We start from the raw sequence: 13,522 nt of genomic DNA on the forward strand, positions 1-13,522 counted from the left end.
CGCCGAGGGGGAGGGGGCCCGGCGCGCGCGCGTCACGTTCTCTCGCGTCCGCCCTCCCGGCGCGCCGCCGCTCCGCGCCTGCGCAGCAGAGGCGGCGGCTCGGGTTGCAGGCTCCCCGGACGCAGGCTCCTGTCAGCCCGTGGGTCGGTCCTCCCGCCGGCCCTCCCCTTCCCTGGTGGTGTCCGCCCCCAGGATCCCCCGATGGGGGAGCAGTGGCGACGGCGGCAGCGGACTAGCCGAGCGGGAGCGTGAGCGGCGCCGGGGCCCCCGTTCGCCGCCGCGGAGGCCATGGGCGACCCAGCCCCCGCCCGCAGCCTGGACGACATCGACCTGTCCGCCCTGCGGGTGAGCGCGCCGCCCCCCCCCAGCTCCGCCCGGGCTCCCGTCCCCGCCGCCGCCGCAGGGGAGCGGGCTGGCCGCTCGCCTCACGTGCTCCCCGGAGGAGGCCCTCTCCGGCAGCCGGCCCGGTCCCCCCTCGGCGACCCCCGCTCCTTTCCCGGGCGCCCCCCGGGGCTGGGCCCCCCGCCCTCTGCTCCTCTCTCTCTCTCCACTTGCTGCAGATTCTGGGGAGCCACCAGTTCGGTCCCCACCCCGGGGGGCCCCGCCCCCACACTTCCCTGCCGCCTCTGCCTTCGCTAAGGCTCCGGGCTCTCTGCCTTCAAGGCGTTGGATGGTCACCCTCCAGTCCCTCTCTGAACTTGCGCTCCATCACCTGCAGGATCTTTATGATGGTGCCCCTCCCTGCCCGCCCGCCCTCCCCCGCCTCTCCAGCCCCTTTCAGTCCTTGCCCTTACTCAGGGCAAGGATTTCCTCCCCCTCCTTTTTCTGGGTTTCTCGAATGTTGACTTTGCAACTGTCTGGACAAGCCTCCCTCTCCTTTATCCTCGGCCACCCCTGAATTGCATCTCTCTCTGTGGTCGGCATTTCAGCCTCCCAGCTCCACCCCACACCGCCTACCGTCGTCCTCATCCTCCCCCCATTCAGCTCTCCCTAGCCCTTCGAGTGCAGCAGTCTAGAACCAGGCATTTCCGGTCTCAGGGTCCCTGAATATTACATTACCAACTCTGCAGCAGTGTGGGGCCGGGAGAGAGACAAGTGCACGGGTGGAGGAGGGGACGCGTGCATTCTCTCCAGAAACTCCGGCATGGGTTGGGAAGAGGATGTTTCTGGATGTACACCCACAAAGCCCATGCTGTATGTTATGTGGAAAACCTGCTTGAGGGATGGGGATGAGGATGGGGTGGGGGGGCTCATTGGAAAAAGGATGAGAAGAAACGATCGCAGCAGGCATTTCTTGGAAATACCTATTTATTGTTCCTCCCGGGGCGCTTGCATGGCCCTCCTATGGGAGCTTTTTCAGGAGCACTTGTGTGCTTTTCTGTTTCAACAAGGAGCTCTGACTTAAGGGGGCAATTTAGTGATTTCAAGGTGAACACTCCAGACTGTGGCCCAGGTGGTGTTTTTGTCCCCTGTCCTTCGAGCTTTCCATCAGGCCAAGATGTGTGTGTGTGTGTGTGGGGGGAGGCTTTCCCGTCTCTGGGTTAGCTTCTCTGGAGGCCATTCACATCGTCTTCTGGCTTAGGAGTTCGCCAGGGAACACGGCCAGTTTATCAGGAAAAAGGCGGTCAGCCACACAGGTGCCCCGGATACGACTGGAGGGGAGAGGGGAATTGGAGAGAACAGAGTCGTGTTGTTAATTGGGTTTCTGTAGGTGACATAGATTTTTCTTGCCATTCAGGTCATAATTTGTTTGGTGCAGTGTTGGGCTAGGAGACCTGGCTTGCTGGAGATAAGGTGATAAGTTGCTGAGGAGGGAGAGACGAAGAAGCATCGGATTTCTGTTGTGTGTATGGGTGGGGAGAGCGTCTGAAGGCTTGAGCGGGGAGATGTTTAAGGTCGGTTTCAACTTTGATTCTCAAGTTCAGCCAGTTAGGGTAGAAGATGGTAATTCAGGCTCCCCTTTGATTTGCTCCTCTCTGGGGCCCGTCCCCACTTTCCCTTCTTCCCTCCCCACTTTAGTAGTTAATTAACTACAGGTTCTGTGGCTGTGGTGGCTAAATTACAATAAAAAAGGGGTGAGTTCAAACCATGACCTTTGATTTAAACCTTGTGGGACTCTGCTTGGGCTTCTGTTTTCCTTTAGCCTCCTCTGCTAGAGTTTGGCCTGGATCCTCAGCCTGGGATTTCCAGCAATTCTGCAAACACCCTTTGACCTTGGATGTGGTATTTCCTTTCTGGACTTTTCTGCTAGAAGCAGTGTTTGCCTCCTTCCTCAGCCTCCTTCCTCAGTTGCCTCCTGCCTTATTCTGCTCTCTCCTTCCAGAGAGGCCGCTTGCTGATCTGCTCCCAAGTGCTTCTGTCTTTCCTGCCTCAGGCTTCTTAATAAAGCACCCCTCCCCCACTACCCCCCTTCTACACCAGGGGTTGGGAGGGAGCTGTGCTTTCTTTGAAATGGGGCCTGTTTCCTCCTTGATGCTGACCTTTTCTCAGTGCCTGTCCCCTCTACTCCCCCTCAGAGAGCTGCTGTGGCACCGTGGGGCCACCAGCTCAGTCAGCTCTTGCTCTGTTCCTGTCTGTTTTCCAGTGAGAAATGGGTAACCTAGAGAATTAACAGCAAAGATGTTTCCCATTGCCCTAGCGAATTTGGCTCAGTGGATAGAGCGTCAGCCTGTGTGGACTGAAGAGTCCCAGGTTCGATTCCAGTCAAGGGCACATGCCTGGTTTTCAGGCTCGATCCCTAGTGTGGGCTGTGCAGGAGGCAGCCGACCAATGATTCTCTCTCATCATTGATGTTTCTATCTCTCTCGCCCTCTCCCTTCCTCTCTGAAATTAATAATATTTTTAAAAATATATTTTGTTGATTTTTACAGAGAGGAAGGGAGAGGGATAGAGAGTTAGAAACATCAATGAGAGAGAAACATCGATCAGCTGCCAGTAGGGGATGTGCCCTCAAACCAAGACCGGAATCAAACCTGGGACCTTTCAATCCGAAGGCTGACGCTCTATCCACTGAACCAAACCGGTTTCGGCAATTAATAATATTAAAAAAAAAAAAAAAAGATGTTTCTCTTTACATCATCATGTGTTGGGGGCCTGGGGAGGAGGTGGGAGAGGAACATATTCAGCATTTAGTAGCTGGCCTTAAAGAGGCCAAATTGTCATTCTTCTCTTATTTCAAGATAAGGCTTGATTTTTAGCTGGTGATGAGAGTAATAGCCTGATATTGGGGAAGATTGAATTGCACTAATCTCTTAGTCATGTGTGGGGAAGCCAGGTGGACCTGCCACTGTGATACGGGCACCATTGACCTCTTTGAGGCTCCATTTCACCATCAGCACAGTAGTATGGGGTTGTATTCCTAAGATGAAGTCCTGGCTTTTTCACTGAAACCTTGGCTTTGCTCCTCCTCCTTCCCTTACTTGCTACAGATTCTGTAAAGCCCTTACCCTCTCTAAGGCTCTGCTTCCTCATTTGTATAGGAGAGGAATGTATACTAGTACTGAACTCAGTTGCTGGGGGTTAATGAAATACTGTATGCTAACTACTTAGTCCAATTCCTGGCACATAGCGACCATATATCAATATTAGTTTTTATTGTTGTTAATTGTTATCAAATGGCAATCAGAGAAGCCTTCTAGGGCAACTGTATCTAAAATAGCATTCCCTCCCCTGCTTAATATTTACATACAATTTTATTTTATTTTATTTTTAAATATATTTTTTATTGATTTTATACAGAGAGGAAGGGAGAGAGATAGAGTTAGAAACATCGATGAGAGAGAGTCATTGATCAGCTGCCTCTTGCACACCCCCTACTGGGGATATGCCCGCAACCAAGGTACATGCCCTTGACCGGAATCGAACCTGGGACCCTTCAGTCCCCAAGCCAACGCTCTGTCCATTGAGCCAAACCTGTCCCGGCATACATACAATTTTATATAACATTCCCTTAATCTGCTTTATTTTTCGTAGTATATATCACCAGCTGACATAAATATTTTCATCAACCCTGACTAAAATGTAAATATAGTGAAGGCTAGGACTGTGACTGTTGTTCATTTTTGCATCCTGAGCGCCTATGGCAGTATTTTGTGCTTAAAAGGGGCTCAAAAGGTTGTTGAGCCAAAACCGGTTTGGCTCAGTGGATAGAACATTGGCCTGTGGACTCAAGGGTCCTGGGTTCGATTCCGGTCAAGGGCATGTACCTTGGTTGCGGGCACATCTTTAGTGTGGGGTGTGCAGGAAGCAGCTGGTCGATGTTTCTCTCATCGATGTTTCTAGCTCTCTATCTCTCTCCCTTCCTCTCTGTAAAAAATCAATAAAATATATATTTTTAAAAAAGGTTGTTGAATAAATGCATGTTATAATAAGTGAAAACTCTTAGCACAATGCTTGCTTAGAGAAAGGATTCAACAAATGTCATGCTTATTAGGCTTCCTCCTGCCACTCATTTGTATGCGCACAATTAAGAATATATCTTTTCTGAGTTGTTTTGAAATCAGACCTTGTCTGGTGGAAAAGAGGGTTCTGGAAACTTCTATCTGAGCAATGCTCATGAAGTAAAGTTAGGATCATTCAAGAGAAAGTTTGCGCCTCTTGCTTCAAACCTTTTTTTGTGTCCAAGCTTGGTTATATTCCAGAAGAGTCTTCTGACTTGGAACTCATGGCTTCTCACAGAGGGCAAGTATCAGTGGAAGTGGATGGGACAAGGAGGGAGCAGACCCCAGGCTGGCCTCTTTCCTGTGCATTGCTCCTTTTGGTTAACCCACTTCATAAATCAAACAGCTTCTCCTTTACTGTCCGACCAGCTAGAAGTTTTAGACTGCAGTGTTCCTTGAAATTATGGAGCTAAATACAGTGTTGTTGTATTGAAATAATATGGAGCTCAGTCAAGAGAGACTTGTTGCTAGGTAGTAGTGCTGACAGAGATGTTCTTTCCCAATGATTTTGTGTTGTTGTGTCTGTTCTTTGGAGAAGTCTCTTCCCCCTCCTTGTCTCTTCATGAGACTGTAGAGCCAGCGCCACTTGGAAAGCTGGCAATTCTGGGCATGCATTTCTAGGCTGCTGAGCAACGTGGGACTGCTACTGTGTTCCGATGTGCTAGCTGTCCAAATGTTGATGACAGATGCCTCAGGCAGGGGAAGGGAAGACTGACCTCCTACTGCAAACGGTGTTAAATAGTGACTTTTTTTCTTAGAGAACTGTAAACGGGGAGTGGGGCTGTTTGGGGAGCTTGTGGCATTTGGAATGAAGCGAAATGCTATTTGGCAAAATGAGGGAAGGAAGATTGCGGAGAGTTTTGCTGGAACTGGATGTTCAGCCATTCCCCCAAATGAAGGAAGAGACACCACCACCTTTGATGCTGTGGGATAGGACAGATGGCCATAGTCCTTAGTGATCATGGAGGGGAAGGCCTTTGCAAAAGTGCGGTTTTGACAGTTAAGATAGTAGTAGGAGGGTTAGCAAGAGAGCCAGCAGATCCGCTCTCTCAAGCTTGCCCCAGGAGCTTGGTTGACACTATGCTGTGTGGGATCCTAATTTCAGACTTAGCCTTCTCCTTTCCCTGCAGCTTTGAACTGTGTGCCTAACACAGGGTAACCAGTGCTTGCTTCGGCAGCGTAAATGATGTAAACTAAAACTGGAATGATACAGAGAAGGTTAGCGTGGCCCCTATGCAAGGATGACTCGCAAATTCATGAAGCGTCTATATATATATATATTTATTTATTTTTTAATTTTTTTTTTTAAAGACAGGATAACACACAGCTTGGATAGGAAGAGTGTCCTCAGTTGTCATTTTGGGGACAAGATGGTTGAAAGTGTAACCACTCATTACAAGCTTGCACCTTATTCCATAAATAAGGAACGTGGTAACCTCTCAACCCAGAAATATAAAACAGTTCTGGGACTGAGGAGCATCTCCAGAAGCCATCTGAGAGTCTGTCTGACTAATCATTCTGTCTCCAAAGTTGTGCCAGAGAAAGTTAATAATATCCTTTCTTGCATCAGTCAGTCACCAATCATTGTCAGTCTGCTGTATTGAGAATCAGGTTCTCGGTACCATGGGAAGGATGTAATATTGTACTCAGTACTGTACAAACTATTTAATAAGAACTCTAGGAGCATCCACTTAAGACATGCCTTTGTGCCCTGGCCAGGTAGCTCAGTTGGTTAGAGCGTCAGCTCAATATGCCAAGGTTTTGGGTTTGATCCACGGTTGAGGAACATATAAGAATCAACCAATGAATGCATGGGTAGGCGGAACAACAGATTGATGTTTTTCCCTCTCCTTTCCTTCCTCTCCCTCTCTAAAAAAAAATAAAAATAAAAAAATTAATAAATAAAAATTTAAAAAGAAATGCCTTTGCAAGTTCAGGCTCCCCTTTTCTGATCTGCTATTGCTTTCCTCAAAGCCTCAGAACCTTGGAGGAATTTCTTGTTAAGTTTGTTTTCCATGAATTATACTCATTTTTTGTTATCCTCAGTCATCTTGAAATACAGTCTTTTCCCTTCCTCAACAAACATTTTATACCCTCCAACTCCCTCAATCTTTTCTTTCCTAGGTTTAAGAAATAGAACAAAAGTAATCCGGTTAATAAGTCAACTCTCAAAGCATTTCATGAATGCCCACAGAATACAGAAAGACACAAAAACATCACTTGGTAGAAGAATTAGACCCGGTCTACAGCCAACATTCATTGTCTCCTCTCTCCTGTTTTTCCTGCCATTCTTTTCCCAACCAACCAGTCCTTGACTTGAATCTGGGATTTTCCTATCTACAGGAAGTTTCTCCAGAGAAATTGACAAATACTTGAGGTGCTTTATAAGGGTAGGGAATGGTAGAGGAAGGAAAGAAGAAAGGGTTGGAATTGTGGTGACTCAGGAGCCTCTGGAGATTTTGTCCAGTGGCCAGACAGACTGAGGATGTACTTGCTAACTGTGGGAAGGATTTCCTATCCTGTCTTGAGGAAAGATCTCAGACTAGGCACAGAGGATACAGTGACAAAACAATCATTGGTTTTCCTACAGTGTAGGTAGTAGGAGAGACATTAATAAAATAATCAATAAATGAGCCCTGCCTGGTGTGGTTCAGTTGGTTGAGTGTTGTCCCATTCACTGAGATCTCTAATTTGATTCCTGGTCAGGGCACATGCCCAGGTTGCAGGCTTGATCCCCAATAGTGGGCATGCAGAAGGCAACAGATCCATGTTTCTCTCTTTGATTGATGTTTCTTTCTCTGTCCCTCTTCATTCCTCTCTCTTTAAAATCAATAAAAACATATCTATCTCTATATATAAAAGCCTAATATGCTAAGTGTCCGACCAATCAATCGGTGGGCTGTTTTGACAACCGTTCGACCAATTGCTATGACATGCACTGACCACCTGGGGACAGATGCTCCTACTGGTAGATTAGTTTGCTGCTGGAGTCCAGCTGATGGGGATTGAGCGAGATGGGCCTGACACGGCCTTGAGCCCTCCTGTGGTCCCTCCCCAGCCGGCCAGCTCCCATCTGCCCCTATTGGGACTGGGCAAGACAGCCCCTATTGGTCCTGATTACTGGCCAGGCAGAGGGCCTCTACTGTGCACGAATTCATGCACTGGGCCTCTAGTTAAAAAAAAATATTCATATATAATACATATACATACAATTGCGAATGATGATAAGGACTATAGGAAAAAACTTTAGTATGACATGAAAACATATAGTAAGAATTGCCTTTACTTTTTATGTGACAGAAATATTTGGTTGGTTAGATTGAGAGAGAAATAAATCACATATAAGAAGACCAAGCTGGTATGGCCATAAAAAGAGTAGATAGAAGTGAACCAGCAGGTGGAGTTTGGTGATGACCAGAAATGGGAGACACTGGAATGGTGCTGCTCTTAGGGTAGAATATTTGGTCAAAAATCAAGGGCTTGGGCCTTATTATTTTAAATGCTTTTTATTTATTTTTATTTCAGAGAGGGAGAGAGAGACAGAAACATCAATGATGAGATTGATGCCACCTCCTGCATGTCCCTCTACTGGGGACCAAGCCCATAAACCGGGGCATGTGCCCTTGACCGGAATTGAACATGGGACCCTTCAGTCCGCAGGCCGATGCTCTATCCACTGAGCCAAACCAGCCAGGAATGGGGTGGAATTTTCAAAAGGATTTCTTCTGAGCCTTACTATTAGGGGGTGGAGGGAAGTTTATTTGTTTCAGAGGGTAAGGGCATATGACTCATATGACCCTCATTTTTATTTAGGGGGAGAAACTCTGAGTCTGGGTTTGTGGACTCACATGTTGCTTTGCAGAGGGTGGATGAAGGAATGTGCTTGTTGCCTAGAAAGGGCTTATGAGGGAGAAGGGCATATTAGATGTTTTACTTTTTTAAAAGAAAAATTGTATATATTTAGGGTATACAACATGATATGTTTTTTTGTTTGTTTGTTTTTGTTAATCCTCACCTGAGAATATTTTTACCATTGATTTTTAAAGAGAGTGGGAGGGATGATGGGAGGGAGAAAGAAACATCGATGTGAGAGAAACACATTGATTGGTTGCACACACCCTGACTGTGGCTGAAGATTGAACCTGCAACCCAAGTACGTACCTTTGACCCAGGAATCAACCCTGTGACCTTTCGGTGTGTGGGCTGACGCTCTAACCATTGAGCACACCAGCCAGGGCTGCAACATGATATTTTGATATACATAGCGAAATGGTTGCTACAGTCAAGCTAATTAACATAGTCATCTCCTCATGTAGTGTGTGTATCACTAAATGTCATTAACCTAAGTGGTAGCTCGGATTGGAAGGTTGGAAAGTCTCACAGAAATAAGTACAAGTGGGCCTGGTTGTTGTGGTCTGTGGGCAGTGGGAGTCTTCCTGACATTAGATGTATATAAATAGATGATACTCTCAGTTTACATTGTGTACAAGTAAAGGGTGGGTGGGGTGTGGAGGAGGAGTGTTACTGATTTTGCATTTTTGAAAAGAAACAGGGGTGAGGCGCCACTGTCTTGGGCTTCATGGAGGAGCCGTGCTCCAGGAGCAGCTTCAGGACCTGGGGTGGCAGAGTAGAAGACAGTGGGATGGACTGAGAAATGTTTGATGGCACAGCCTGTGGGAGGAGCCTTAGTGGCTGGAGAGAGATGAATAGAGGAAATGGGCTCTCTGCCTAAGAAACATGGTGATGGTTGGTAAGGGAGGAGGCAGAAAACCTCTGACAGAGGAGGTAGTTAGGACTTCAGACTCAACTAGGAAGTGCATGTCCCCACAGCAGGAGAATCTCACAAGGCCGAAGGTGACTTGGAGAGCTTCTGTAATCACAACCGGGAACCCCCTCCACTCTGAGTCTGACTGAGTCAGTGCACATGGCAGGGAATGCACCCTGCCTTGCCTTTAGGAAGAGAAGGCCTTCTTAAAGAAGGCCTGCCGTTAGCTGGTCTTCTGAAGGAGAACTGGGAAATTCCTCACAACCTCTTCTCCCAAGAACCATTTGAGGCAGAGATCTGAAGGGCTTGCAGTGCTGGGGAGTTTTCTATGTACAGAGGTGCTTGCAGGCACAGATTGAGGATCAGGAGGGGCTGAGTGAAGAAACTTCCACCTCCATCAAGAGTTACCTCAACTCGCCAAAACCGGTTTGGCTCAGTGGTAGAGCGTCGGTCTGCGGACAGAAAGGTCCCGGGTTCGATTCCGGTCAAGGGCATGTACATTGGTTGCGGGCACATCCCCAATAGGGGGTGTGCAAGAGGCAGCTGGTCGATGTTTCTCTCTCATTGACTTTTCTAGCTCTCTATCTCTCTCCCTTCCTCCTCTCTGTAAAATATCAATAAAATATATTAAAAAAAAAAAAAAAAGTTACCTCAACTGCTTTTTCCACAAAGACTCTCCTGACTATGCTATCCTCACTGCTTGTGTTCTCTATCTTCTCACACACCTTACAATTTAGCATTTGGTTGTATATTACTTCATATTGAATAATATTTTATGGGTGTTTCCCCCCCTATCACTTCCTTACCTATAGGGGCTAAGATCTGTAGCACATTGAGTTCTCACAGTGCTTACAAAAAGGCTGAGCACATAGTAGGGGTTCAGTAATTATTTGCTTGGTAAGAGATAGGGATTTAAACCTTCCTGTGACTTGTCCTTTCCCACTAGATTCAGTCTACAAGCACCAAAGCATGCCCTATATGTGCTTGGCACTGCAACAGAAAACAATACAGGTCATTCAGTACATTGCCTTCCAGGGGGTGTTTAGAAATGGGGGGGGGGGGAGGGGACGTTTAATTGTCACATGTCTTGGAAGCACTAACAGTATTTAATATTTGGGGGATCAGAGATGTTAACCACCCTACAATGTCTGGACAGCATATTGAAAAATTATGTTTTTTTTCCACCTAAATTTCCAACAGTGCCTCTTGTGAACTTGTTATGAATGAGGGAAAGGTTAGGTAGAGTACTAGATAGCTTTCTCTCATGAAATTGGAAAGTAGTTCCTAAGTGACCTTTTACTTCTTTTGGGGTGGGGAGAGGAACGTAGGCTTTGCAGTACTTTTCTGCCGGGCATAGATCTCTTCTAACAGCTTTTATTTGTCCGAGAGCACACCTCAGGAGGTAAAATGGGCCTGCTCCAAGCCAGTCTGTAAGGAAGAAGGTTTTCGTGTTCTCTTTTCACTACACACCCACTTTCTTCCAAGGTACATTTGTAAGAAAGTGGCTGAAGCATATAGTTCTTGGTCTTTCATTTTAAGTGGCTCAGGAAAGAGTTTTCAAAAAAAAATCAAACAGGGCAACCCCAAAGCCTAAGCAGTATGAGGCAGAGATAGGGGTGTGTATGCACAGTGTTTGAGATGGAAAGCACCTTTGTCTCATCTTTCTGGTCACCTTGAATACAGAGGTATCATCACTCAAATTTCAGAAAAGTAACCAGATGTAGAAGGCAACTTGCCTAGTGGATTCTTTGGAGAAAAAGACCATTGGGTATGGGTGAGTGGCTGGGAGTAGATCTGCTGATGGGGACAAGTTGACGAAGCTGTCCATTCACTTCTCGCTACGTATCTCCTAATCTAATTTAGGAGAGCAGAACTCGATGGGTTCTCCGAGTGGTATATTTCTGGCTGGAAGCTTTATTCCACAAGCATGTATACATGTATTTTTTAGGAGCTGTTCTAAGGTTGTGAAAGCTTACATGTGGGTGACATCAATTACAGGAAGGAGGTTTTTAATATCAGGTAGTATGAGTTTGTGGGATTATGAGCCATGGAAAAGAACTAAATTCTTGTGGAAAGAAGAAGAAGGTTACAGCTAAATATGTTTTGGGGAAACCATGGGTAGCTTTTTAGGCTCCTTTAATGTTTCCTTCTGGGCCTTCAAACCTGCCGTTTGGAGCTGGGTCAGACTCTGTATCTCTCTGTGGTGTCTGCATTGCCGGACAGACCCAAAGCATGACCTAGAAATGAGTTAGTTTTCTTAGGCCAATTCAATGGCCTGCCTGGCCTCCTCATGTTCCTTTGTCCACACTGTTTACAGTTTTTTCATTGACCTTCATGGGGAAAGAGGAAAAAAGGAAGGAGAGAAAGGCTTAGCTCTCAGGTCACCCAGGAAGAGAGGAAGGCAGGAGAGCCCATGTTATAGAGAAGCCTGCCTGATAGGTCAAAATCCAGGCCACAGAGGTTGGGGGTGAGAGCTTAGAGCCCACTGTGTAGGGCTGTGTCCCTAGATCACCAGGTCTTGTGTTGGTTCCAAGGACTGAGGAAGAGTTTAAGAACTTGTAGTCTTTTTTCCTGACTTCTGTGCACAACAGGAGAAGCTTACACACTCATAGTGTTTTCTTCTCCAGGTCTGCCCAATCCCGAATGGCCCTTCATACCACAGTCTCTCTCACTGAACCCTCAAGCCTGCTTTTCTCTTAGATTGTGCCTAAAAGTCCTTTGAGTATCTACTCTGTGGGGCACTCTATTCACAACACTGACTTTAACATCTGAATACCAGATGTGTGATTTTCAGTGTAGTATATGTAAGCAAAGGTGTATTTACAAGGTGGTGATTGTGTGTGTGAATTGAGGTTGTTTTCCTTGGACTGTTTTACCTAACCTGGTACTCAAAGTTTGAATGAAGAAATGTTCCACTCACTCCTAGAAACACCGAATTTTGTTTTGTGTTTTTTTTTCTTTCTTTTTTTAATATATTTTATTGATTTTTTACAGAGAAGAAGGGAGAGAGCTAGAGAGCTAGAAATGTCGATGAGAGAGAAACATCTACCAGCTGCCTCTTGCACACCCCCTACCGGGGATGTGCCTGCAACCAATGTACATGCCCTTGACCGGAATCAAACCTAGGACCTTTCAGTCCGCAGACTGACGCTCCACCACTGAGCCAAACCGGCTTCGACGAAACACTGAATTTTGTATGTGTTATCCTACAGTATGGTATTACTCACTGACTGCATATGGTTATCATCACCATCACTAATAAAAGTAAAAAGTGATTTAAGTGCCTGTGTTTAAAGCAGAGCATTCATGGGACATTTTTTAAAAAAAAGTAATTTTATTGATTTATTTAGAGAGAGGAAGGGAGAGGGAGAGACAGATAGAAACACTGACGAGAGAAACATCCATCTGCTGCCTCCTGCACGCCCTCTCCAGGGGTTGAGCCCACAACTGGGCATGTGCCCTGACTGGGAATTGAACTGTCACCTCTTGTTGCATGGGACAACACTGAATCCACTAAGCCACTCCAGCTGGGCCCATCTTACATCCCCTCCCCCCCTCAAATATATTTTTTTATTGATTTCAGAGAGGAAGGGAGAGATCTAGAAACATCAATGATGAGAGAGATTCATTGATTGGCTGCCTCCTATACGCTCTACACTGGGGATGTGCCTGACTGGGAATTGAACCCTGACCTTCTGGTTCATAGGCCGAGGCTCAACCACTGAGCCACACCTGCTGGGCCCGTCTTACATTTTTAAGGTACCCACAGTAGGTCAGGTCTCAGAGCTAGTTAGGTCTGACTTCCAATACTCTTGTTCTTAACCATTCTGCTGTATTGCTCAGTCCCTACCAGAAACAAAGGGTTCCCATGTGTTTGGCCAGCCTAGGGTTCAGGGTCATTCTGCAGAGATGAGGTGTGTTTCACAAGTCAATGATGAATGCCAGATACTTCCCAGATCCCCTGCTCTGTCCTCCTAAGTTCCTCAGACTGGGTAAAATTGACAGTCTCCTGAGAGCTCCTAGCTGGAGGCCTGCTGACTGTAGAGGCTGTTGGAGCTTAGGCAATGTGATACTTGGAGTGAGCCTGGCATTAGAAGCTGGGAGTCCTGATTCCAGCTTCAGTCCCATCTCTGGTTTCCTCACTAGCAAGAGAAGGGGATGAGAACGGTGGCTTTTAGTCACAGGCTGAATCAGAATCATGGGGGTACTTTTTAACCTACACATACTCAGGCCCTGCCTTCGGAGGTGTGATTCAGTCATTCAGGGTGGGGCCGGGTGTGTTTTGTTCCAGGTAATCAGATGCATTTTCCTTCCAGAG

At 46.8% G+C, this 13,522-nt stretch overlaps 1 protein-coding gene and 1 non-coding gene across 15 annotated transcripts in view; both read left to right on the plus strand.

Annotated features, from left to right (window-relative positions):
- The first annotated feature begins 60 nt into the window (after positions 1-60).
- Positions 61-13,522, plus strand: part of MINK1 (misshapen like kinase 1) — a 64,094-nt gene continuing 50,632 nt past the window's right edge. For 6 of the 14 annotated variants that reach the window (XM_036452392.2, XM_036452393.2, XM_036452394.2 and 3 more), the window contains exon 1: positions 68-345. In XM_036452392.2, the coding sequence (XP_036308285.1) occupies positions 289-345 (57 nt within the window). In that variant the 5' untranslated portion in view covers positions 68-288. Of the gene's footprint in view, positions 346-13,522 lie in introns of all 14 variants that reach the window. The other 8 variants (XM_036452401.2, XM_036452404.2, XM_036452405.2 and 5 more) reach the window with 4 other exon arrangements.
- Positions 5,610-5,716, plus strand: LOC118727060. Its single transcript, XR_004990476.1, has one exon. It is a non-coding gene; the product is annotated as a U6 spliceosomal RNA (small nuclear RNA).

The sequence above is a fragment of the Pipistrellus kuhlii genome, unplaced genomic scaffold, assembly GCF_014108245.1.
Source record: "Pipistrellus kuhlii isolate mPipKuh1 unplaced genomic scaffold, mPipKuh1.p scaffold_m20_p_23, whole genome shotgun sequence".
Classification (NCBI taxonomy): Eukaryota; Metazoa; Chordata; class Mammalia; order Chiroptera; family Vespertilionidae; genus Pipistrellus; species Pipistrellus kuhlii.